Source organism: Sapajus apella, unplaced genomic scaffold, assembly GCF_009761245.1.
Source record: "Sapajus apella isolate SASKATOON/1434 unplaced genomic scaffold, GSC_monkey_1.0 scaffold1, whole genome shotgun sequence".
Lineage (NCBI taxonomy): Eukaryota > Metazoa > Chordata > Mammalia > Primates > Cebidae > Sapajus > Sapajus apella.
Window position 1 is genome coordinate 64,815,363 of NW_022436941.1, and position 27,652 is coordinate 64,843,014.

A 27,652-nucleotide genomic window follows, 5' to 3' on the forward strand; every position below is an offset into this window, starting at 1 on the left:
TTTAGGAGGAGAGGTGTTCTGGTTTCGGGTGTTTTCATCCTTTTTGCACTGGTTTCTTCCCATCTTTAAGGATTTATCCACCTGTCGACTTTGTAGTTGCTGGCTTTCAGATTGGGTCTCAAATCTTTCAGATTGATGTTCTGTTTGTTGATGATGAGGTTATTTCTGTTTCTTGGTTTTCCTTCTGACAGTCTGGCACCCCTGCTGTAGGTCTGCTGAGGTTCACTCCAGACCCTGCTTGCCTGGGGTTCACCTGCAGCAGCTGCTGAACAGCAAGGGTTGTTACCAGTTTTCTTCTTCTGCTATCTTTGTCCCAGAAGGATACCCGCCTAGTGTCAATCTGATCTCTCTTTTATGAGGTGTCTTTTTGGATATATAGGGGTCAGGGAGCTGCTTGAGGAGACGGTCTCTTCTTTATAGGAGCTCAAATGGTGAGCTGCGAGCTCTGTTGTTGTTCATTCAGAGCTGCTAGGCAGGTACTTTTAGGTCTGCTGCAGCAGAACTCATAAACTGCTTTTTGTTCCCAGGTTCTCTGTCCCAGGGATTTAGGGCTTTATTTATGAGTTTCCGTTATGCTGCCGCCTTCTTTTTTTTTTTTTTTTTTTCTTCCTTCAAACCTGCCCAGCCCAGCAAGGAGGCAGCCTAGTCACTGTCGGCCTATAGCAGCTTTGCTGAGCTGCTGTGGGCTCCGCCCCGCTGCCGAGTGAACTTCCCTGCAGTCCTGTTTATATGGGTATAGTTAGAACTGCTTTGGCGATGGTGGCCCGCCTCTGTTGGGGCGGAGTCTCTGCTGTGGCGGGTTGCCTTGGCAACGGCGGGCTGCCTCAGCAATCGGGCTGCCTCGGTAATGGCGGACGCCCCTCCCCCACAGAGCTGGACCGTCCCGGGTTCAGCTGCGCTTGCTGTGAAACTCTCAATCCAGAGTTTCTGGTTGCTGTTCTTTTGTTGGGGTGGGACCAGCCGAGCCTGATCGCCTGGCTCCCTGCCTCAGAGCCTTTTTTAAGTTGGTGTTCCAGTCGCCTGTTGAAGAGGTGCCGGGGTCTGTTTGTTTTCCCCTGCGGCCACTCACTGCGCTGGCTTAAACAGCGGCACTGAGGTTTGTGGCGCTTTTTTTTCTTTTTTTTGCCCTGGAATCTACTGTCCTGGTTCTCTGCTCAGTCCCCTTTTTGAACCAGCGTATGGGCGACTTCCCGTGGCTCCAATCGCCAGCCTAAAGGGCCCCCGGACCAGTGTATTTTGTACGGAGAACAGTGGCTCCGGGGCGCCGACAAAGCAGCCGCGCGGGGCAAAGCAGCGGCGCTGGCCGGCACAGCCGCGCTGGCGACCGTGGAGCACCTCTGCCCGGGAATTTCCTAGTCTGTGGGCAATAAAAACACGGCGTCCACTCACCCTCTGCTGTTTCACTGGGAGCTGCAATCCTGAGCTGTTCCTAAATGGCCATCTTGGATCGTCCCCCCTTTCAAGGATTATTAAATGTTAGGCCTATTTTATTTTTATTTATTTATATATATATATAATAAATAAATTTATTTATATATATATATATATAAATATATATATATATAGTTTTCAGTTCTTGTACAACAGTTCTCTGATTTAAGCAGTATGTAAGAGGATTAGTCACTCACATTAGAGGCCTGTTTTTTTTTTTTTAATTCTTAGAAGTTATTTATTTATTTATTTATTTTGAGAAAGGAAGAAAGAGAAACAATAAAAAAAAAAAGAAAGAAAGAAAAATGAAGGAGAGGAAGAATGAGGGAGAGGGAGAGAGAACTGGGGTGTTGCTTTATTGCCAGGGCTAGAATGCAGTCTAAAAATGAGTATGCCTGTAATTGTGTTTAGTAATAGAGACATGGAAAAAAAATGAGGGAAGAAAATAACTAACAAGCAGCCAACTAATATTTCATTTAAACCTGTAAAGAGGTGTGATGTGGTACTGATAAGAGTGTATATTTTGTATATTTAAAGTGGAGAGTTCTATAAATGTTAATTGAGGTTACTTGTTCCCGATCTGAGTTCAAGTCCTGGATATTGATGTTAACTTTCTGTCTCATTGATCTGTCTGATATTGATGTTGAAGTCTCCTACTATTATTGTGTGGGAGTCTAAGTCTCTTTATAAGTCTTATATATCTGGGTATTCCTGTATTAGGTGCATATATATTTAGGATCTTTAGCTCTTCTTTTTACATTGATCCTTTTATCATTATGTAATATCCTTCTTTGCTTCTTTTGATCTTTGTTGCTTTAAAGTCTATTTTATCAGCAAAAATTGCAACTCCTGCTTTCTATTTATTTATTATTCTTGCTCTCCCTTTGGTTGGTAAATTTTTCTCCATCCCTTTGTTTTGAGTCTTTGTGTATCCTTGCATGTGAGATGGGTCTGGATGTAGCATACCAATGGGTCTTGGCTTTTTTTGCCTGTCTGTGACTTTGGATTGGGGGATTTAGTTGAATTAATAATAATATATGTGAGTTTGATATTGCCGTTTAATGTTAGCTGGCTGTTTTTCCCATTAGTTGATACAAGTTTTTAATTATGTTGATGTTCTTTATTTTTTGGTATTTTTTAGAAAGACTGATACTGGTTTTTCCTTTCTGTTTGTAGTGGTTTTTTCAGAAGCTCTTGTAAAGCAGGCCTGGTGGTGATGAAATCTCTGAGTGCTTGCTTGTTCACAAAAGATTTTATTTTTCCTTCGCTTATGAAACTTAGTTTGGCTGGATGTAAAATTCTGGGTTGAAAGTTCTTTTCTTTAAGAATGTTGAATATTGGCCCCCGCTCTCTTCTGGCTTGTAGGGTTTCTGCTGAGAGATCTGCTGTGAGTCTGATGGGCTTCCCTTTATGGGTAACCTGACCTTTCTCTCTGGCTGCCCTCAGTATTTTCTCCTTCATTTCAACCCTGGTGAATCTGGCGATTATGTGCCTTGAGGTTGGTCTTCTTGAGGAATATCTTTGTGGTGGTCTCTGTATTACCTGGAGCTGAATATTGTCCTGCCTTGCTAGGTTGGGAAAGTTTTCCTGAATAATATCCTGAAGCGTATTTTCCAGCTTGGGTTGATTCTCTTCATCACATTCAGGTACACCTATCAAACGTAGATTAGGTCTTTTCACATAGTCCCATATTTCTTGGAGACTTTGCTCGTTTCTTTTTATCCTTTTTTCTCTGATCTTGTCTTTACATTTTATTTCATTAAGTTGGTCTTTGACCCCTGATATCCTTTCTTCTGCTTGATCAATTCGGCTGTTAAAACTTGTGCATACTTCACGAAGTTCTCGTGTTTTTCAGTTCCATTAATTCACTTACATTCCTCTCTAAATTGTGTATTGTTGTTAACATTTCATCAAGTCTTTCTTCGAAGTTCTTAGTTTCTTTGCATTGGGTTAGAACAAGTTCTTTTAATTCCCAGAAGTTTCTTATCATCCACTTTTTAAAGCCTGCTTCTGATAATGGAACACAGTCTTTCTCCATCAGGCCTTGTTGTGTTGCTGATGAGGAACTGTGATCCCCTGTAGAGGGAGAGGCGTTCTGATTTTGGGTATTCTCAGCCTTTTTAGGCTGGTTTCTTCCCTTCGTTATAGATTTATCCATCTGTGGTGTTTATAATTACCGTCTTTATAGTTGGGTTTCTGAATGGACGTCCAACTTGTTGATTCCCGGCGCTAAAATCTGAGCATCCCACTGCGCCGGCTAAAACAGCGGCGTTAAGATTGATGGTGCTTTTACTCTGCACCAAGAACCGCCGCACCAAGACAGCGGCAAAACCGCCTCGCCGGCCATAAGAGTCGCGCTGGCAACCCGTGGGGCTCCTCCCCTGGGAATCACCTGGTGCGTGAGCAGCAAAAATTGATCTGAAAGCGTGGCGTCCTCTCGTTCTCTGTGCTTTCAGTGGGAGCTACAATCCCGAGCTGCTAGTGATCAGCCATCTTGGATCTCTCACCTCATTAGGCCTATTTTAATATCGATAATTCATAATTTTTTTGTGTGTGTGAATTGCCTGCATCTGTCTACAAATTATTATTTTATTATTGATTTGTAACAGCATTTTATATATTAAAGATAGGAAATCTTTGTCATATATGCATTGTGAATAGTTTTACCCAGTTTTCTGGTTATCTTTTAATACTGTTCATGATATATTTTACAGTGAAGAAATTTTAAGTTTTGTATAGTAAAAGCTGTCAGTCTTCTCTTTTAAGGTTCCTTGTTTCTCTATCAGATTTAGAAATACTTCACTCACCTCAAAACCATAAAGATATATTTCCATTGATTATATTTGTAGCTTTTATATTTTTAATGTTTGAAATATTTTGGCATATGGGAAAGGTGGGACTCAAACTTTGTTTTTTGAAATGGTTGACTAATTTTCCCAATATTATTATTTTTTTTCTTTTTTTTTTTTTTGAGACGGAGTTTCGCTCTTGTTACCCAGGCTTGAGTGCAATGGCGCGATCTCGGCTCACCGCAACCTCCGCCTCCTGGGTTCAGGCAATTCTCCTGCCTCAGCCTCCTGAGTAGCTGGGATTACAGGCACACGCCACCATGCCCAGCTAATTTTTTGTATTTTTAGTAGAGACAGGGTTTCACCATGTTGACTAGGATGGTCTCGATCTCTTGACCTCGTGATCCACCCGCCTCTGCCTCCCAAAGTGCTGGGATTACAGGCTTGAGCCACCGCGCCCGGCCTTTCCCAATATTATTTATTGAATAATCCATCTTGTTGCCATGGTTTAAAATACCATTGTCATATATTAAATTTCCATATATATGTATGTATGTTCATTTTCTACTCATTGCTTTGTTTCATTGACTGTCTATTTCTGTGACTATTTCATCACTATATTATTTTATCATCCTTAGCTTTAGTATATATGTTTCTATATATAGTAGGGAAGATATCCTGTTATACAGAGTAATTGGCCATGGCATTCGTCCTAAATTTCTTTGATACAAACAGCAAGCTTAATGTAGTATGACACTTTAATCACAGTGGTCTTCCAATTTACCTTCTTCCAACTTTTGTTAGTGGGATTTTCTCTGAACTGGGTGGTTTTCTGGAATTCTAATGGAAGAAATGTATGTATGTATATATATATATGTATATATAAAATTATTTCTGAGAGAGCCCTTCCTTTTCTTGTGTTGTGTGATAAGCTGTGTCTTAGCTTGGGCTGCTGTAACAAAATACTATAGACTGGGTGGTTCGAACTGCAAACATTTATTTTTCACAGTTCTGGAGGATGGGAAATCCAAAGGCAAGGTACTGGCAGATTTGGTTCTTGGTGAGGATCCTTTTCCTGGATTGTGCTGATGGCTGCTACATTGCTATGTGCTCACGTGACCTCCTTTTTGTGCTCAGGGCGAGAGAGCTCTGGCTTTCCTCTCTCTTTCTATAAGGATATTAATCCCAGGAGGGATTATGAGGGCTTCTCCCTCAATACCTCATCTAAACCTAACTACCTTCCAAATATCTTACCTCCTAATATCATTACATTGGGGGTTAGGGCATCAGCATATGAATTTGGGGTGGATGTACACAGACATTCAGTCTATAGCAAGCTGTTTACTACTATTTGGGTTTCCTTGAATCCATTCCCATCTTTTGATCTATAGGGGGTATGTATCTATATTCCTTTTCTTTCCATTGTTGCTTCAGATTTTCAAAAACCAAAAATCTTATAATTTCTTTGGATATTTTTCTATGAACTTAGAAGGTTAAAATTAAAATATGGGCTCAATTTGCCATTTTGTTAACAAAAACTCTGGCTTTTTTGAGTTATGTACTAGTATGAGTTTCAAAAAATGACCTAAAATGAATTTTAAAAGGAATATAAATTTATTCAAGTGGTGTTTAAGTCTGTATACTTTCTACGCATATTGTTTGCCTTTATTCATCCTGAGACAAAGAAATATCAAGTATTATTTCATTCAGTGTAGTATATGTGTTTCCTCTTAATAATTTAAAAAATTAACACATGAAAGTGGCAGTTAAGAAATTATGATATACTACCAACATATGAGAAAAACCTCAACATCACTGATTATCAGAGAAATGCAAATTAAAACCACAGTGAGATACCATCTCATGCCAGTCAGAATGGTGATTATTAAAAAGTCAGGAAACAATAGATGCTGGTGAGGCTGTGGAGAAATAGGAACGCTTTTACACTGCTGGTGGGAATGTAAATTAGTTCAACCATTGTGGAAGACAGTACAGCAATTCCTGAAGGCTCTAGAACCAGAAATACAATTTGACCCAGGAATCCCATTACTAGGTGTATACCCAAAGGAATATAAATCATTCTACTATAAAGACACATGCACACATGTTTATTGCAGCACTCTTTACAATGGCAAACACATGGAACCAACCCAAATGCCCATCAATGATAGACTGGCTAAAGAAAATATGGTACATGTATACCATGAAATACTATGCAGCCATGAAAAGGAATGAGATCAGGTACTTTGCAGGGATATGGATGAAGCTGGAAGCCATTATCCTCAGCAAATTAACACAGGAATAGAAAACTAAACACCGAATGTTCTCACTCAAAAGTGGGAGCTGAACATTGAGAAGACGTAGACACAGAGAGGGGAACAACACACACCAGGGCCTGTTGGGGCATGGAGCGGGTGAGGGGAGGGAACTTAGAGGATGTGTGAATAGATGCAGCAAACCACCATGGCATATGTATACCTACGTAACAAACCTGCACGTTCTGCACGTGTCCCATTTTTTTTTTAGAAGAAATAAGAAATTATGATATGCCAGATGATTCTTAATGACATTTTACATGCCTATAAAATTCTTGGATTATTGTCAAAGCAGAGAAATAAAACTATTGCAAATGATTTATGATTATATTTCATTGTAGGCATGCCTTCTCCTGAGATTCAACTTGGATTTAAGATCAGAAAAGATCTGCAAGAGCAAATGACTGAAAATAAGGTGATGCCTGTTCTTAGCAAGGATACAATATTACAGATGTATAGTGTGTTGATTGAATACATTCTCATTAAAAATTGAAAATGCTGTTGTCTCTCATAGTGGCAAATTACTAATGATAATTCTTTTTTGTGTATTACTTTGTTTCCTTTCTCTTCTCTTATCAATTTTTACCTCTTAACCAGTCATTCTGTTTCTTTGCTGCAACTTTGATGAAAATCATTGTTTTAGGAGGGAGAATTTAAAATACAGTTAACCCTTGATCCCTAACAATTTGGGAGTTAGGGATGCTGACTTCCTGTGCAGTCAAAAATCCACATATAACTTTGATTCCCCCAAAACTTAACTACTTATAGCCTACTGTTGACTGGAAGCCTTACTGATAATATAAACAGTCAATACATATTTTGTCTTTCACATGTATTATATACTGTATTGTTACAATACAGTAAGGTAGAGAAAAGAAAATGTTAAGCAAATCATAAAGAAGAGAAAACATTTACTATTCATTAAGTGCAAGTGGTTCATCATAAAGATCTTCATTCTATCATCTTCACATTGAGTAGACCGGGAAAGAGAAAGAGGGAAAGAGGCGGGGTTGGTCTTGCTTTCCCAGGGGTTGCAGGGGTTTAAAAAAATTCATGTATAAGTTAACCCACACAGTTCAAGCCTGTGTTGTTCAAGGGCGAACTGTGTATTCTTTTGTCCACTCTTACACCTCTTATGTTTTTCGCCCTTTGGTAGAGATGCAGATGTGAGTGGAACAGAGGTTAAAATAGGATTTAATAATTATGATTTTAATCTCCATTTTATATTAGGGATTCTTTTTAAACTTGTGAAGAAGATACTAGCCTATATGGTGTAATTTGAGATATAGGCCACTGAAAAGACATTTTTGTTATCTTATGTGTGTGAGTGTATGTATGTGTATGTGCATGCATGCGCATGCGCGCGCACACACACACTAAGAATTTTTATTCCTTTTTTGGTTTTTTAAAATATGATTTTGACATTTATGTCATTTCAAACTGCATGTAGATTTCTGAGAATCAATTTGTGTGTATGTGTGTGTACAGATTATCACCTAGGTACTAAGCATAGTACATGAACAGTTTTTTTCTGAACCTCTCCCTTCTCCCACCATTCTCCCTCAAGTAAGCCCCAGTATCTGTTTTTCCCCTCTTTCTGTCCATGTGTTCTCATGATGTAGCTCCTACTTGTGACTGAGAATATATGTTATTTGGTTTTCTGTTTCTGCATTAGTTTGCTAAGGATAATGGCCTCCAGTTCCATCCATGTTGCTGCACATGATATGGTCTCATTCTTTTTGGTCTTTCTTTTTTTTATGGCTGCGTAGTATTTCATGGTGTATATCTACCACATTTTCTTTATCCAGTCTACCATTTATGGGCAATTAGGTTTATTCTATGTCTTTGCTATTGTGAACAGTGCTATAATAACATACATGTGCATGTGTCTTTATGGTAGAACGATTTATATTCCTTTGGATCTATACCTAGTTGTGGGATTGTAGGATTGAATGGTAGTTCTTTTTTTAGTTCTTTGAGGAGTCACCACACCACTTTCCACAATGGTTGGACTAATTTATACTCCCACCAGCAGTGTATAAATGCTCCCTTTTCTTCTCAACCTCCCAGCATCTGTGCTTTTTTTACTTTGTTTGTTTTGAAATAGAGTCTCTGTCATCCAGGCTGGAGAGCAGTCGCACAGTCTCAGCTCACTGCAACCTCCACCTCCTGGGTTAAAACAGTCCTCGTGTCTCAACCTCCTGAGTAGCTGGGACTACAGGCACCTGCCACCACATCTGGCTGATTTTTGTATTTTTAGTAGAGACAGGGTTTTGCCATGTTGGTCAGGCTGGTCTCAAACTCCTGACCTCAAGTGATCTGCCCACTTTGGCCTCCTAAAGTGCTGGGATTACAAGCATGAGCCACTGTGCCTGGCCTGTTACTCTTTAACTTAATTTTAAGAATAGTGATTTTTGACTGGTGTGAGCTGGTATCTCACTGTGGTTTTGGTTTGTATTTCCTGAATGTTTAGTGATATTGAGCATTTTTTGTATGCTTGTTTGGCCACGTATATGTCTTCTTTTGAAAAGTATCTGTTCATGTCTTTTGCTTACTTTTTAATAGAGGTTTTTTTGCTTGTACATTTATGTAAATTCCTTGTAGTTTCTTGATATTAGACCTTTGTCAGATGTATAGTTTGCAAACATTTTCTCCCATTCTGTAGGTTGCCTGTTTATTCTGTTGATAGTTTCTTTTGCTGTGCAGAAGCTGTTTAGTTTAATTAGGTTCCATTTGTCAGTTTTGGTTTTCTTGTGATTGCTTTTGGAATTTTCATTATCAAATGTTTGCCAGTTCCTATGTCCAGAATGGTATTTCCTAGGTTGTCTTCCAGGGTTTAGTATCGTTTTAGGTTTTATTTTAGATCTTTAGTCCATCTTGAGTTGATTTTTATACATGGTGTAAGAAAGGGGTCCAGTTTAAACCTTCTGAATGTAGCTAGCCAGTTATCCCAGCATCGTTTATTGAGTAAGGAGTTCTTTCCCCATTGCTTGTTTTTGTCAACTTTGCCCAAGATCAGATGGTTATAGGTGTGTAGCTGTATTTCTGGGCTCTCTCTTCTGTCCTATTGATTTATATGTCTATTTTTGTACCAGTACCATGCTAATTTGGTTTTGTAGCCTTGTACAGTTTAAAGATGGGCAGTGTGATTCCTCCAGCCTTGTTCTTTTTGCTTAGGATTGCCTTAGCTATTTGTGCTCTTTTTTGGCTCCATATGAATTTTAGGATAGTTTTTCTAGTTCTGTGAAGAATGTCATTTGTAGTTTGATAGGAATAGCATTGAATCTGTAAATTGCTTTGGGTGTTATGGCCATTTTAATGATATTGAGCCTTCCTATTCAAGAGAATGGAATGTTCTTCTATTTGTGTCACCTATGATTTGTTTGAGCAGTGTTTTTTAATTCTCATTGTAGAGATCTTTCACCTCCCCGGTTAGCTGGAGCCCTAGTTATTATTATTATTACTTTTTTGGCAATTGTGAATGGGATTGTGTTTCTTTTGGCTGCTCTTGGTGTATAGAAATGCTACTGATTTTTGTACATTGATTTTGTATTCTGAAACTTTGCTGAAGTTGCTTCTCAGCTCAAGGAGCTTTTGGAGAGAGACTGAGGTTTTCTAGATATAGAATTATGTCATCTGCAAACAGGGATGGTTTGACTTCCTCTCTTTTTATTTAGATGCCTTTTATTTCTTTCTCTTACCTGACTGCTCTAGCCAGGCCTTCCAATACCATGTTGAATAGGAGTGGTGAGAGAGGGCATCCTTGTCTTGTTCTGATTTTCAAGGGGAATGTTTTCAACCTTTGCCCATTCAGTATGAAGTCTGATGGTGGCTGTGGCTTTGTCATAGGTGGCTCTTATTATTTTGAAATATGTTCCTTCAATGCCTAGGTTATTAAGGGTTTTTAACATAAAGGGATTTGAATTTTATTGAAAGCCTTTTCTGCATCTATTGGGATAATCATGTGGTTTTTGTCTTTAGTTCTGTTTACATAATGAATCACATTTATTGATTTGAATATGTTGAAGCATTCCAGAGATAAAGCCTACTTGATCATAGTGAATTAGCTTTTTGATGTACTAATTCACATTTTGTTTGTTAGTATTTTGCTGAGGATTTTGATGAGCATCTATGTTCTATGTTCACCAAAGATATTGGCTTGAAGTTTTCTTTTTTTGTTGTTGTGGCTCTGCCAGGTTTAGTATCAGGATGATGCTGGCCTTATAGAATGAGTTGGAGATAATTCTCTCCTCAATTTTTTGGAATAACTTCAGTAGGAACAGCACCAGCTCTTCTTTGCATGTTTGTTATAATTCAGCTGTGAATCTATCTAGTCCTGGGCTTTTTTTAGTTGGTAGGCTGTTTATTACTGATTTAATTTCAGAGCTCATTATTGGTCTGTTTAAGTATTCAATTTCTTCCTTATTCAGTTTTGGGAAGATATATTTGTCCAGGAATTTACCTACTTCTTCTAGAATTTTAGATTTATGTGCATAGAGGTCTTGCTAGTCATATCTGATTGCTATTTGCATTTCAGTGGGGTCAGTGGTAACTTCTCCTTTGTCATGTCTAATTGTGTTTATTTGGGTTTTCTCTCTTTTCTTCATTAGTCTAGCTAGAATTCCATCTGTCTTATTAATTTTTTCCAAAGAAACAGCTCCTGGACTTATTGATCTTTTGTATGGTTTTTGTATGGTTTTTCAGTTCAGCTCTGATTTTGGATATTTCTTGTCTTCTGCTAGCTTTGAGGTTGCTTTGCTCTTGCTTCTCCAGTTCTTCTAGTTGTGATGTTTGTTATTTTGAGAAATAAGATCCTTTTGAGACAAGCAAATGCTCAGGGAATTCATTACCACCAGACCTTCCTTACAGGAGCTTCTAAAAGAAGCACTAAATATGGAAAGGAAATACTGTTACTAACCACTACAAAAACACACTTAAGTATGCCAACCAGTCACAGTATAAAGCAACCACACAAACAAATCTGCATAATAACCAGCTAACAGCATTGTGACAGGATCACATCCACACATATTAATACTAACCTTGAATGTAAAGAGCTAAATGTCCCAATTAAAAGGCACAGAATGGCAAGCTGAATACAGAGGCCAGACCCAGTGGTATGCTGTCTTCAAGAGACCCATTTCACATGCAGTGATACCCTAGACTCAAAATAAAAGGATGGAGAAAAATCTACCAAACAAAAAAATTATTTGGCTTCTAATAACTCATTTGAAAATTAATTTTGTAACTTCTGAGTTTATAAAAAATAACATTTCCTCTGGCTCCAATAATTGTGAAATAGGAGGTAATAATTAAAAATAGAAAACAGAAAAAAGCAGGCATTCCAATTCTAATTTCAGACAGGACAGGCTTTAAACCAACAAAGATCAAAAATGACGAAGAGGGACATTTCCTTCCCTAGTCCACAGCAAGAGAAAGAAGGGCATTGCATACTGGTAAAAAAGGGTTACATTCAGCAAGAAGACCTAACTGTCCTAAATCTGCATGCACCTAACTTGGGTGCATCCATATTCATAAAGGAAGTTCTTGGAGACCTAAGAAAAGACTTAGACTCCCACACAATAATACTGGGAGACTTCAATACCACACTGACAATATTAGACAGATCATTGAGGCAGAAAATTAGCAAAGAGATTCAGGATCTGAACTCTACACTTGGCCAAATGGACCTAGTAGACATCTACAGAACTCTCCACCCATCAACATCAGAATATACATTCTTTTCATTGCCCCATGGCACATTCTCTAAAATTGACCCTGCAATTGGACATGAAACAATTTTCAGTAAAGTCAAAAAATTGGAATCATACCAACCTCACTCTCAGACCACAGCACAATAAAAATAAAAGTCAAAGCCAAGAAAATTGCTCAAAACCATGTAGTTACATGGAAATTAAACAACTTTCTCCTGAATGACTTTTGGGTAAATGTGAAATTAAGGCAGAAATCAAGATATACTTTGAAATGAATGAGAACAAAGACACAACATACCAGAATCTCTGGGACACAGTGAAGGCAATGTTAAGAGAGAGATTTGTATCACTAAACACCCACATCAAAAAGTTAGAAAGATCTCAAATAAATGTATATATTTAATGTAAATGGAATGGGATAAAATATTTGCAAATCATGTCTGGTTTACAGAATATATAAAGAATTCTTACAACTCCACAGCAGAAAAAAAACAACTGAATTAAAAAATGAGTAGAGGGCTCTAATAGACATTTCACCAAAAGAGATATAAAAATGGACAATGAGCAGATGCTCAATATCACTAATCATTAGGGAAATGCAAATCAAAATCACAATGAAATACCACTTTACATTCATTATGATGACTATTTAAAAAAAAACAAAATCCAGAAAATAACAAGTGTTGGCAAGAATGTGGAGAAGTTGGAATGATGTAACTGCTGTGGAAAATGGTATGGCTATTCCTTAAAAAAGTAAACATAGAATCACCTTAATGATTTAGCAATTTCACTTCTGACTGTATATGCCAAAGAAGTAAAAACAGGGACTTGAATAGATGTATTTGTACACACATATTTAGGGCAGCGTTATTCCCAATAGTCAAAAAAGGTGGAAGCACTGCAAGTGTCCAACCATAGATGAATAAATCAAATGTTGTACATACATACAGTAGAATATTATTCAGCCTTAAAATGGAAGGAAATGTAGATACATGCCACAACGTAGATGAACCTTGAATACATTACACTAAGTGAAATAAGCTAGCCTCAGAATGATTAAAATTGTATGATTCCTGTTATACGATGTTTCCAGAGTAGTAAATCAATAAAGACAGAAAGCAGAATGGTGGCTGCCATGGTTTGTGGGGAGGGGATTGGGGAGTTAGTGTTTAATGAGTATGGAGTTTCAGTTTGGGAAAATGAAAAAGTTCTGGAGGTGAATGGTGGTCATGGTTGTACAATAGTGTGAATACACTTAATGTCAGAGAACTGTGCACTTACAAATGTACAGATAGTAAATAGATAGTAAATTTTGTGTATTTTACCACAATAAAAAAGAAGCTAAGAAAGAATAACACAAAAATTACTTTAAATGTTAATTGTTGCATTGGATTAACATTGATCAGTTGGAAAAACATGTTTTTCTTCCTAGCAGTCTCAAGATGAAACAGTACAAAATCAAGCTCTGTTACAGTAAGTATACTAATTTTTGGCTTCATTATATTGTAGGTATTTTTGTCATTTTGTACATCTAAGATGAGTATTCATTTTTAAGGGTTTTATAATTGTATATTTTTAAATAATTGTCCATTTTGTAGCAAAAATATGTTTTTTTTACACACATTCTAGATAAGTTTTATTTCATAAGAAGCATTGAATCAGATTAACTTGAATCTCTGTTATTTTAAGAATGAACTTAAAACATAGCTTGAAGGTGCAAATTTATGAAGGGGCTGCCAATAAATAAAAGCATAGCATGAAGGAAGAATTTGTAAAACTTAGTGAAATTAGACTTCATACAATTGTTATACCTTAAGAAACTCAGCCGAGTGTATTTGCTCATGCCTGTAATCCCAGCACTCTGGGAGGCTGAGGCAGGTGCATCACCTGAGGTCGGGAGTTCGAGACCAGCCTGGTCAACATGGTGAAACCCCATCTCTACTAAAAAATACAAAATTAGCTGGGCGTGTTGTTGGGCGCCTGTAATCCCAACTATTTGGGAGGCTGAGGCATGAGAATTGCTTGAGCCTGGAACGCGGAGGTTACAGTGAGCTGAGATTGTGCCACTGCGTTCCAGCCTGGGCAACAGAGTGAGACTCTGTCTCAAAAATAATAAAAAATAAAAAGAAAGAAAAAAACTATTCTTTCAGTTCTTTTAAAACAATGGTTCTCAAAGTATGGTCTGTGAACCCTTTGGAGTCCATGAGTTCTTTTAAGTCAAAACTATTTTTCATAATAATACTAACACATTAGTTGTTTATTTCATGGTATTTACATTTGCACAATAGTGCTGAAGTAATGGTGAGTAAAATGCTGGAGTCTTACTAGGAATCAAGGCAGTGGCACCAAACAATGTAGTAGTCATTGTGTTTTTTCACGGATGTGTACTCTCAGTTACAAAAATAAAAATAAGCCAGTTTCACTTAACCCAATTGGTGTTTCAGGAGGCAGGAAAGTTATTAGTTTTAGTAAGTCTCCACCTTTGAGTATATATTCTTTTAATATTCTAAGTGATGAAATGGAAAGTATGCTTAAAGCATTTCTGTGCATACTGATATGTGATATTTATCTTTTTTTTTTTGAACCAGAGTGTCACTCTGTCACCCATGCTGGAGTGCAATGGTGCGATCTCAGGTCGCTGCAACCTCCATCTCCCAGGTTCAAGTGATTCTTATGCCTCAGCCTCCCGAGTAGCTGGGACTTCAGGTGTGTGCCACATTGTCTGGCTAATTTTTGCATTTTTAGTAGAGACAGGGTTTTGCCATGTTGGCCATCCTGGTCTTGACCTCCTGGCCTCAAGTGATCTAACCGCCTCAGTCTCCCAAAGTGCTAGGATTACAAGTGTGAGCCACTGTGTGCAGCTGTGATATTTATCTTGAGTAAAGCACTTGTGCACTTGTTTGAATTGTAAGCATTGGAAGAAAACTGGTCTCATCTTTTTTTTTTTTTTTTTTTTTTTAACTTGAGAGGTGATTTTTTGATATTTTATAATGAAATGTGTCAGCATTAAGAAAATGTGCATAACTCAGTGGATAAGTATTTTCTAAAAGATCAGTGCATGATGTTACAAAATCATGTATAGGTGAAAGACCTGTTCAAAGTGCAAGATAGGCCATGGGTTTTAATGTAACAGAATACAAAAAGTTCATTAATTTTGTTTCAGTTTCTACATTTTAAGTAAGCAACTTTTAGGAAAGTACTTTTAAGAAACTTGTTGATTATATAATTTTGGTGTAATATTGAAAAAGAATATTTTAGGGGTAGAAGGGGGAAAGCATCTTCTCCACCCACTAAAGGTTTGCTGAAAATAAAGACAGATTTATAGAATAAAAAGATATATAAAGTTTATTTAATGTACATGGGGCAAAATCGTAGGAGTGTGATTACCCAAAAACCCAGTGAGGTCCAGATGTTTATATACCATTCTTGATAGGGGAAGAGGAGATGGAGGGTATAGCAGCAAATGATTTTCAGGGGAAATGAATATTCCCAAAAAACAATGGCCTGGGACAAGTCCCTCTAAGTTTTGGGAGAATTGATGGGAAGATGAGAGACAGAACTTCACTCTGAATAAAAGTTGTCTTATGCAGATAAAGTCTTGGGTAATCTTTTGGAGCTGCTGTCAGAAGAATAGATAGAATTTGTCTGGATATGGTGTCCTGTCCTGGCCTTAGAGACTCTTAGTCTTTTCTCTGATGGTTAATCTTTCCTGGTTATTTAATGAGGTTCCTAGGGAGGGGATTTTAAGACTATTTTATTTTATGTTTTTGAAGAAGTTTTCTCAGTCAGATAAGGCAATTCTGGAGAGAGTCCCTTCAGGTGCTTCAAGAAAGAAAATATCAGATAAATGGGGTAAGGGGTGAGAGGGAAGGTCATATGGAGATCTTGGTTCTGAAGCTTATTTCTCAGGCCTTTTAGTTTTCTTAAATTCAGAGTACTCAGCATGCCATAGTGCCATATTTTGTGGTATTTTCTGTACCCAATCAATGTTCATAATTATCCAAAAAGGCTACTAAAATACTCCTCCCTTTTCCAACTCCATATCTATGTGAGGTCAGATTTTTTATATATATTTCAAATAAAATTATATATGACAACAGATTGAATGCAGTAGCAGATATAGGATGATAGTCATCTTTTATTAAGCCACACGTTGAAGAGATTTTCTAAAAAGTGAAACATTGCAACTTTTCTCACTAATTTTTTTCATTTTGGAAAAGATAATACTTTTTCATAAAAATATATTAATATGTTCCTGGATTATTCCTGTCATTTAAAAATTAATAAATATTTAATTTTGTTCTTCATTTTTGTTTCTAACATGTAAATATAAATAAGTATAAGCCACCAATAATTTTTGAGAGTATAAAGGAATCTGAAAATAAAAAAATTTGGGCCAGGCGCGGTGGCTCACGCCTGTAATCCCAGCACTTTGGGAGGCCGAGGCGGGTCGATCACGAGGTCAAGAGATCGAGACCATCCTGGTCAACATGGTGAAACCCCGTCTCTACTAAAATACAAAAAATTAGCTGGGCATGGTGGCGCGTGCCTGTAGTCCCAGCTACTCGGGAGGCTGAGGCAGGAGAATTGCCTGAACCCAGGAGGCGGAGGTTGCGGCGAGCCGATATCGCGCCATTGCACTCCAGCCTGGGTAACAAGAGCGAAACTCCGTCTCAAAAAAAAAAAAAAAAAAAAATTGAAAACTGCTGTTGTTGTAAAATAACCCTTTGCCCTAACTACCAACATTATAAGTTCACTTAGAGAAATGGAAAAAAGACTAAGGAAGACTAATATTGATTGCATCCATATTCTCACTGCCAGAGAACCATTGTTAACATTTTGGTACATTTTGCTTTAGGCTTTATTTATATTTTTGTTTTTGTTCAATTGGGATCATCCTGCAGATAGTTTTGTATCCTGTTTTTAAATTTTAAGTAATAGTTTATCAAAGTTATTTTCTCATGTCATTAATTTAAAAATGTGAATTTTAATGACCTTATAATACTTTATTGTATTACTGACTTTACTGTAATTCATTTAATTATTCCTCTACTACTGGACATTTAGGTTGTTTGTAGTCTTACCTAACATAAATAACTATTTGTAATAATTTAGATGAAGCTTTCCCTATTTTCAGACTTACATCTTAAATACGCTTTTGCAATTAAGGGAAAAATTCTGTGGTTAACTCAAACTGTGGTTTTATTTTGTTTTCAATCAGCTTGTTTTTTAAAGAATCACACTTTAGGGAAAAAAAAACAGCATTCTTTTCTATTTGCTTCAAAAATTATTCTACAGAAATAGTTTTATTTTTATTTTGAAGACAGCTTATATTGATCACTTCTGTTTTTGTACAGGAGAGAATGCTTAATTTATTACTTTTCCATAGGACTCGAGTAGCTGTACCTGCTGCATTAAAAACTGCTCTTAAAACAGCTGAAACAAGGCTTTTTTTTTTTTAAAGGAAGGTATCTTGATTACATTGATGCAGTAAATTAGGTTGAGAAAAAATATAGTTAGCAGATTGCCTTTCTTTAATCAACTTTTAATTATCACAGGGCAGATGATCAAAATTGCAGATTAGGCATGACCCTTACTTTGCTTTTAACATCTTCGCTTCTGTATTCCCTACTTTTTTTTTTGCTTGCTGTAAAATACAAGAATGATAAATAATGCCTGGAGAAATTTATCATTAATGATTGTAGCTTACATTTAAAACTGTAATGACAAACTGTCAGTGTATTTGATGATGTAGATATACAAACTACATGTTTCAGGACCATTTTCTCCCTGACATTCCTAATCCTATTTGGCAGAGAGTCACCTCCAAAGTCACTTTTAGACCTAAATGTAGTTTAGCTTGTATACACTCCTAGGTTCATCCATTGTTTTCTCAGCTCTCTCCTTCATTTTTCCAGTTACTTGAAATGTCAATGTTAACAAATTGATAATAATTGTAAAAATAGTTAGAATGATGTAGCAAAAAAATTATTCTATCTGGAAAGCCCTTTAAGTGAAAAAGAAAAATGAAATTGTATTTGAATGGGACACACTGTTTTTTCTTTCGTTTTAAAATTAATTTTTATTAATTAATTGATTTTTTTAGGACTAGAAAAAATTGTTCAATGTTCATTGGGTCATTTCCCCAGTCTGGACTTTCATCGAACCACCAAAATATTGAAGGTATGTTTTCATGGGTAGAGTCATATGAAGGAAATTAGTCTTTGCCTAAAATTATAAGGCTTAGTTAGATATAAATTTATTTACAACTAGACTGGTCAACCATATATATATCTCTCTCTCTATATATATTTTTTTGGTAGAGATGGGTCTTGCTATGTAACTTTGGCCTCCTGGGCTCAGGCAAATTATCCTGCCTTAGCCTCCCGAGTAGTTGGGACTACAGGCATGCTCTACTGAGCCTGGCTTACTGTACATTCATAAATATGAAATCAGTGTTGCTATTGACTTGGATCATGCTTCATAGAGTTACCTATGGGAGTAGAAGCTCAGGTGCAGTTAGTACCTGCTATTCCAAATGTGATTTAGGGACTGAAATTTGAAAACAAAATTTGTTTGCTATGTTCATAACATTTTAAATAAGAATTTCATGTCTTTCCTGACTGGTAGTCACACAGGCCAGTTTTGCCTTGGTTTGAGCTGTATTAGAGGATAGCTCTCTATTTCTTTGAGGTGTCTGCCAACAATTCCTCCAGAGTGAATGTCAGGTATTTTGTGTCACAGTGTAGCAAATATTTATAGTGTCCAATGAAACCTTATAAGAAAAGGACATAAGGACATAATAACATTTTGGAAAGATAAATTTAAAAAGCCCTGTCTTCCCTTGCTCTGTTGCTACAGCAGCAAAGCAGTACCACTTTTGCTCACTACCAGCTCTTACATGTACTTTTAGTGTCTAGAGTTTGGTCTTTAATGTTGTTTATTCTTTAACAAATACGTATTAAGACTGCTATATACCAGGTATATGAGTGCTAAGGGTGGGAGTGCCAAATAAACCAGGAATTCTTAAAGGGTAGCTGATCCATTTTGGAGCATGACAATATCAAGATGAGTCTGAATATACAATTATTGCTGAAAAGCAAGGATGCCTTCAAGGATGTCTGGGGCTGGTGCTGCAAGAATAAATGGTTAGCTCAATGATGCTGTGGCCAAACTGTGATAAACGGGCCAAACTGATAAATTAAGTAGGGATAAAAACCCAGTAATTTAGAGTTCATGGAAATAAGTTTGTGAAAAGACTATGAGTTTATAATGATACTCAAAAAATGTTAAGCGTGTACAAAAGATTGTCTCAATACAAAAAGAAAAGCAACTATAACAGGATGTTTAAGAGTTTTAATGGGCTGAGTGTGTTGGCTCACACCTGTAATCCCAGCACTTTGGGAAGCTCAGCCAGGATGATTGCTTGAGCCTAAGAGTTCGTGACCAGCCTGGGAAACACAGGAAGATCCCCATAACCACACAAAAAATAAAATCCAGGTATGGTAGCGCATGCATATACTCTCACCTACTTAGCAGGCTGAGGCAGCAGGATAGCTTGAGCCCAGGAGCCGAGGAGATTGAGGCTGTAGTGAGCCATGTTTCCAGCCTGGGCAATAGAGGGAGACCCTACCTCAAAAAAGAAAGATACTAAATGGCAAGTATAAGTTTCTAATAACACTGCATAATAGATCAGTACATAATAAATGACAAGACAAAAGCTTTTGTAACACTGACCAAGTAAAACTTAAAGCATTCTGGGCCAAACCATTATATTACAAAAAATAAAATTTATGAAGTTTAAGGCATTTATTTATAAGTAAAGCCAGATAATTGGTTACTCAGGTTGAAATCATCTTGAGAGAAATAGTCTCATACCCCAACAAAAAATCAGGTAGTCTGTAACTCGGGGAAGATATCAGAGTAAGTAATACTTTAATCTTAAGAGGGTATAATAAAAAATATAGAAATACAGAAATAAAGAAGAATGAATTACACCAGTGATCCTGTTATTTTAGAATTAGTTTAAGAGCAGTAGTCTTTTGTATATTTGAAGTGGTAAAAAGTTATGTCAAATGTTTAGATTAAATTGTTTAAGGAAATTTAAGTTTGTTAGCAGTGTTTAAATGTTAAATAGTAATTTCAAGTTTTCATGACTTAGATACAGAAGTTTAATAAATTGACCATTAAACTAATGTAAGTACAAGTGGTAATTAATGTTCCTCTTTAAATATAAAAGACTTTGTGATTTTTAAAAGTTTAATAAATATCAAATGGCCTAATATAATTCAGACTATACCAAAAATACCGTCCAAATTTAGTAAAAACATATTTAGCACTTTTTACAAGATGTAGTTGGGAAGCTCTTTTGGGCCCAGGAATTTGAGGTGGCAGTGAGCTATGATTGTGGTGCCTTATTATAGCCTGGGCGACAAAACAAGATCCCCATCTCTAAAAAATGAAAAAATAGTGCCACATGTACCAGGGTTATTGCTTTGTATGTTTCTTGCTGCCCTAAAGCTGCTGTGACTAGAGAGCCATAGAACTGGTAGTTCTCTTCCATTCTGGCACTTCATTGCAGCTCCCTCTTGCCTTTACTTCTTTCAGAGTCTTCAGAACAAGAAGCTCATTCTATTATAATTCCAGACTATAAGTTAAATCACATAAAGTAAATTATTAAATTGTTAGCTTTTATAGCTGACTGTGTTCTAATACAGACCTCTGTCCCAATTCAAAGGGTAAAGTCTAACCAAATTGTACAAAGATAAAGGTAAGCCAACTATCTTAAGCAAATATAATAGCTTTGGCCTTAAAATGCCTGTGTATAAGTTAAATTTTGTGTATAAGTTCAACCAGGCCTCTATGGCCATTTTCTTTGAATTTAACACTTTAGAATTATTTCTCATGTATACCATTACATTTTGCCTCTCTAAAGTGACAAGTAGAAAATTTGAAAATTTATTATTTAATGATTTGTTAAATGATTTATTAAAGGATAGACAGGAATTCAAGAATTCTTTATGTATTTGTAAAAACTTTTAAGTAAAATTTTTGGTTAGAAAAGGTAATTCCCTAAATGTGTTTATTTTTAATACAGTAATTAAATTACTATAAAATATTTTATTCATTAAGCTTTTAAAGTAGCAACTATTGGCATGAAAGAATAATCATTTTGTCAATGATAAGAGTCAAACTCTGTAAAATATTTGAAGAATTTTATTATGACCCAAATATGAGTGACCATGGCCTGTGACACAACCTTCAGGAAACTCTGAGAACATGTGCCCTAGATGGTCAGGGCACAGCTAGTTTTATACATTTTAGGGAGACATGAGACATCAATCAATTTGTGTAGGACGAAGACGTATATTGGTTCTGTCTGGAAAGGTGGGACAACCAGAAGCAAGGTGGGGAGGGGGACTTTCAGTTTATAGGTAAATTCAAAGATTTTGTGGTTGGCAGTTGATTGAAAGAGTTATTATCTAAAGACCTGGAATCAATAGAAAGGAATCTCTGGATTGTGATGATAAAGGGTTGTGGAGACTAAAGTTTTATCACGCAGATGAAGCTTCCAGGTGGCAGGGTTCAGACGGAATAGCTGTAAATGTTTCTTAACAGACTTAAGGTCTGTGTTGATGTTAATGCTGGTTGGCTTCTCCTGAATTCCAAAACGGAGGAGGGTATAAGGAGGCATGTCTGACCCTTTCTTCCCTTCCAGGCCTAAACCAACTTTGGAATGCCCTTGGCCAGAGAGGTCCCATTCACATGGTTGGGGACCTTAGAATTATATTTTGTTTTTTGTTTTATAGTTTTGAAGATGAAGTTGTTAAAGACAACATGGGAGAAAATGTCTGTGGGAGTTGTTTCTTTACAATTCAGAAAAGGAGGAAGAGTGAAATCTGTTTTTCTGTTTTTGAATTCTAATCCCCCAAGGATATGAAATTTTATTTAAAAAACCCCTCCTTGCAAAGATAGTTGAAGATACAGCTATTGTTTTAAAATGTTTCTTTCATTAATATTAACATTTTAAGCAACTAGAGATGCAAAATGTTAAGTAAGATACACATAATGAAATATGTCATCACTTCTTGTCATGAAGAATTCTAAACCAAGGATAGGAAATTATTCTTATGACTTTTTGCTTCTCATCCTGTGAACAAGTAATATGCCATGATTTTAGTCCTCCTAGCTGATCATCAAATTGCGAAGGTGAAGTGAGGGGAAAACACAGGTTTATTATTATTATTATGTAGACTGTGCAGCTCTGCAAGGATTTTTAGTCATCACGCCCAGCTAATTTTTGTATTTTTAGTAGAGACGGGGTTTCACCATGTTAGCCAGGCTGATCTTGAACTCCTGACCTCAAGTAATCTGCCAACCTCAGCCTCCCAAATGCTGGGATTACAGGCATGAGCCACTGCGTCTGGCCAGAATACTTGCGGCTTGATGATGAAAGTAGAATGGGCCGGGAATAACTATTTGGAATTATCTTTTGGATCCATATAAAATACTTTTTAAGAAATGGAAAAATTCTGTAACTTCATTTCCAAAATAATATTTTATATCAATAAATTTATGTAATATTAGTATTAATGAAATATTTGATGTGTCAGTTGACTGAGGGAGTTTAAGTTATATGATTATGAAATGCCAACTGAGAAGGTATGTTTTTAGTGCTTTCATAAACCTGGATTTAAAGGTATTGTTCTTTTCTAGGGCCTGAACCTGAAAGTCCTGAAGTTTTGCCACACATGGAAAAGGTTGGTCTGTATAACAGAAATTAACTATGTAGATTGTGGATTTAAATTTTTAAAAGAATAATGTGTATTAAGGTATCAAGCTCATTTAGACCCTCCCTTAGGCAGGAATATGACTAAACTGTTTCAGTAGATAGAAATCTTTTCTTGTCTAATCACCTGTTCCATATTTATTTTTCCTTATTGCTAAAAAAAAAGCATTTTCTTGATCTGCATTTCTTATCTAGTACTGTAAGTCTCTTATTCTTTATCTAGAGTAGAAATATATAACTTGTTATCAAGCTAGTTCCTGAGATACTGTAGCAAAGTTCCTTCTGTTGGTTTGTCTGTTACTCTAGTTCCTTTAATATTTTGTGCTAAATTCTATTTTCTCATCCTCCAGTTGCTAATAAGTATCAAGTGCCTGCTTTGGATTTGCTTCGTACTTGGAGCTATGGAGAATCAGAGGACCATAGGACTGGCTCTGCTCGCAATGAACTTACGGTTTTCTTAGGGATACTGGGCAATCAAGGACCTCCCTAGGCCAGCCCAGGATACCCATACCTTTTATTTGTTTTGTTTGCTTGTTTAGAGATAAAGTCTCGCTTTGTTGCCCAGGCTGGAGTGCAGTTGTGCGATCATAGTTCACTGCCATCTTGAACTCCTGGGCTCAAGAGATCCTCTCACCTCAGACTCCCAAGTAGCTAGCTGGGACTACAGGCCTATACTGCCATGCCCAGCTAATTTTTTTCTTTTAATTTTTTTGTAATACTGGGTCTCAGCATCTTGCCCAGAGTTGTCTCTGTACCTTACCTTATCTCAGCTGGACCTTACACATTCCTGCCTTCATGCTTTTGCTCAAATCAGAAGGCAGAAGATGAAAAATAACATAAAATTTGGAAACCAGAAAGGTCTAGGTTCCAAGGATAACCGTTTATATCTGCAAGATAGGGACAGCAATAGCTGTTTTATAGGTATTGTAAGGACCGAGCAATGATGGTTCATGGTGTCTGGCACCTAGTTGGTGCTCAGTAAATGTGTATTCCTCCATTGTTTGACTCCTTCACAAATCTGTAATTTCTGGCTCAACTACCTTTTTTTCTGTGGATCTATTTCAGATAACTCTGGTGATCTTGACCAAAGTAATTGCTCCCTCTCTAGTATTCATTATTTACTGACTATATCATTATTTCCAAATCACTTATACTCTATGATATTAATAGACCTTCTGAGGAAAAGGATGTTTTTAGACAAAAATGTTTGGAGAACACTGTGTCCTAAAGTTCCCCAATGCACATGGTTTGGAAAGTCCTGTTGTAAAGTAACTTGTTTAACTTTGCTTAACCAAGTATTTTTCACACAATCACGAAAGCCCTCCGCTGCCTCCATTTTTTTCTTCCCCAGAAATCTCATTTCTGCAAGACACTAGCCTTTGTATTTATCAAGCAAATGGGCCTGCTGCCTGATGTGCATAAAAGCCAATGCTATGGCACTGACTTTTGAGGGGGGGGCGGGGAAGGCTTTATTGTGAGACAGGCCAGCAAGGAGACAGGAGAGGCAGCTCAAATTTGTCTCTTCTATTTTGGGTCTGGAACAAGTTTTTAGGGGTCAGAAGGCAAGGGAAAGGATTTAGGAATGTTGGCTTGCAGAGTATGATTAGAAGGCTTCAAATTTGACCATTTATGGTAAGGTATATTTAGGCAGGTTTTAGCTCCAAATCTTCCCAGCGAGCAAACTTCTGCTTCAGAAAGACTTCCAGTGGTCAGGTTCCAGTTATTTCTGTCTTTTTGGTTTAGGGGGATAGGGAGTCATTTCTCAGTCTTCTTGGTTCAAGGTTCTGACTGTGCTACATGACTTACAGTTTTGGCTCTGTTATACCTTCAAGATGACTTGACATTCTGTTACCAACAAAGTAGGGCCAGTTTGGACAATTCTGAGGTTATAAATGGAACTGTTTGATATACACTAGTTTATGCCATTCATTTGATTTAGTAAGTGTTCTATGACATTATTTGTCTTCTATTTAATATCTTAGGTATTTATGTCTTGAATCTTAAGTTAGAAATAAATTCTTTTAAGACAGATCCCAACGTATATACTTTATTTCACCTGGTGCTTTGAATTTAGTAGTCATACGGACTTCGAATAGGTGTGAGGCCTTGAACTGAGACTTAAAGAGTAAGTAGGATCTGGTTCTTGAATTTATTCCAGATTCCTTTGATCTTTCTGAGAAAATTATAGTTAGCATTCTTAAGTGCTGTATGGTATTAATATATGCAGAGTAGATAAAGGTGGCAGGTAGAAAAGGACAGGAGGAAGAATAAAGTGGTTTTGCTTCTCTCACTCATATTAGATCAGAATATTAGAAGGCTTACAAATTACAGCACATCCTGTCAAAGGTATGGTGGATTTGATTGTTTGGAAAAAGCTAGTCATTGAAACCCATTCTGTTATTTAAGGCCAATAAAAAGTATTTAGTGTTTAAAAATTTTTCAGCGCCTTTAAAGCACATTATTTTCTTGAATGGCTAATAAACTCATTCTGAAAGCAATTTCAAAAGAGGGATTCTAACAATATTTTGAGTGTTAGAAATATTGTGAGAACAGGTATAACCTATTAAGGTCATGTCTTGGAGAAATAATAGTCATTTAGAAATGTTTTGTGTTTTTTGTTTGTTTACCATAACCACAACTCAGAGCCATTAATTTATAGCTAGGGCTTATAATATTTATATAGAACTGTACCCTCATTTTTCTACCTTTTCCCTCTGACCTCTTGTCCTTTGGCCTGTTTACTCCACATTTAGTTATTCATACAAAGGTAGGGGAATAAAAAGAAGATAAAATTTTATTTTTTGTTAATAATTTTTATAAACCAAATAGGAAATTTTTGCAAGAAAGAATTTTATAACCATTAATTGCTATGAAGCTTTGAGATCGGTTAATTTAACCATCAATGCCATCTCTGCTTCTTCTGTTAGCACAGATAATTTAAACTTAGATGAATAATTTGCCATTATAGTTATAGTCCAGCCAATTTTACTATTGGTCTATTATTAAATGTTTAACCATGTATTCAGTAATTAGTGATTTGGTATAGGAAAGCAATAAAATTTTCTTTATTTATGCAAGGGAAGGAAAGTTGGTAATAAATTTTGAGGGTAACTTAACAAACAAGATAAACTATAAAGTTTTTATTTTAAATACTTTATTGTATATGCTGTAATGATGTAATTTCTATTTGTAATACACAGGAACTAAGTGAAGGCAGATATTCTCCTGAAGTTAGCCTTCTCTCAGGCACTGCTATTACAGTATCTGATACCGTTGCTATAAAGGAGACATCATTAATAGAGCCAGAGAAGATCTTAGCAGAACCAAATACACTTTTTGAGCCTAGAAAGGAAGTCACATTGACCGTGACTTCTGAAGAAACTAAGGATGAAGAAAGCTCACTTGAAACCTTTGTGTCTGCCTTAGAAAGGTTACTTACATCACCAGAAAGCGCCCAGGAAGAAAGACTGTTTGAATTAGTAAGTGATTTTGATCCTAAAGAATTGATGAACCCATTGAGTGACTCTCTGAGTTCCATATCAATACATTTGAATGCATGGACGTCATGTCACAGAGATTTACAAGAAAATGTGAAGGATGATGTATTGCCAGCTGAATTATTAGAAGCCCTGAACACATTGTCAGAAGCCAAGGTGGAAACCATCTGTCATAGAAAAGAGGGAGGCAGCAGTCTCAGTGCTAGAAATGAATGTTTAGAAGTGGAGTTCAATATGTCTCAGACCAATGAAGACTGTACACAAATAGCAGAGGTGAATTTTGAATTTCTTTGTTCTACTCCACCATTTGAACATGGTTCCAAGTTAGCTGAGCTGTAGGATAAGCATCTTTCAGTGCAGCAAGTAGCTGAAAATATGATTCTATGATTTTGCCTTTTATAGTAAACTTCAAGAGGTTTTCATTGTGTTAAAATCAAATCTACACAAATATCAACACCCAGAGGATACTTTGTGACTTGGAAATAGAGTGATCTTTTTAGAAGTTCCTGGGGTAGAGTTTCTGAGGAGTTAGGAAGTTAAAGTAGACAGAATTTTTCCCAAGAGGCCTGAGAAGATGTATCATTAGATTGCTTATATGTAGGAAGGAAAGAATTATTTACTAAAATTTTCTTTGTTAGCTCAGAAAAATCACTATGTCTACTTGGGTGCAGAGTAGTGATGGGATACCCCACATTAATTTGCATTTTGACATAGAATATATGCAGTTGGGATGCTAGGGGAGGGAAAAAATATGCCTAGCATAAGCAGAATTTTGCCTTCTATGTCTGCGAATACTGTCAGGTGGCATAGCTCTTGGAGTTTATAATTCTTGTGGTATTATGCCTGGAGCCCTGAAGTGGCCTATCACTGACAAAGTCCCTTTGTCATATTGACAGTTTCTTTTTTTTCTTTTTTTTAATTTGAGACAGAGTCTTGCTCTGTTGCCAGGCGCCAAGCTAGAGTGCAGTGGCACGATCTCAGCTCACTGCAACCTCCGCCTCCCGGGTTCAAGCAATTCTCCTGCCTCAGCCTCCCAAGTAGCTGGGACTACAGGTGTGTGCCACCACACCCAGCTAATTTTTTGTAATTTTTAGTAGAGACAGGGTTTCAACATGTT

At 36.7% G+C, this 27,652-nt stretch overlaps 1 protein-coding gene across 2 annotated transcripts in view; it reads left to right on the forward strand.

Moving 5' to 3' along the window:
- Window positions 1-27,652, forward strand: part of ANKRD31 (ankyrin repeat domain 31) — a 188,232-nt gene that overhangs the window by 39,975 nt on the left and 120,605 nt on the right. The window contains exons 3-7 of one of the 2 annotated variants that reach the window (XM_032278213.1): window positions 6,877-6,995; window positions 13,685-13,722; window positions 18,356-18,432; window positions 22,966-23,009; window positions 26,239-26,808. In XM_032278213.1, the coding sequence (XP_032134104.1) occupies window positions 6,877-6,995; window positions 13,685-13,722; window positions 18,356-18,432; window positions 22,966-23,009; window positions 26,239-26,808 (848 nt within the window). Of the gene's footprint in view, window positions 1-6,876; window positions 6,996-13,397; window positions 13,723-18,355; window positions 18,433-22,965; window positions 23,010-26,238; window positions 26,809-27,652 lie in introns of those variants that run through there. The other variant, XM_032278203.1, reaches the window with a different exon arrangement.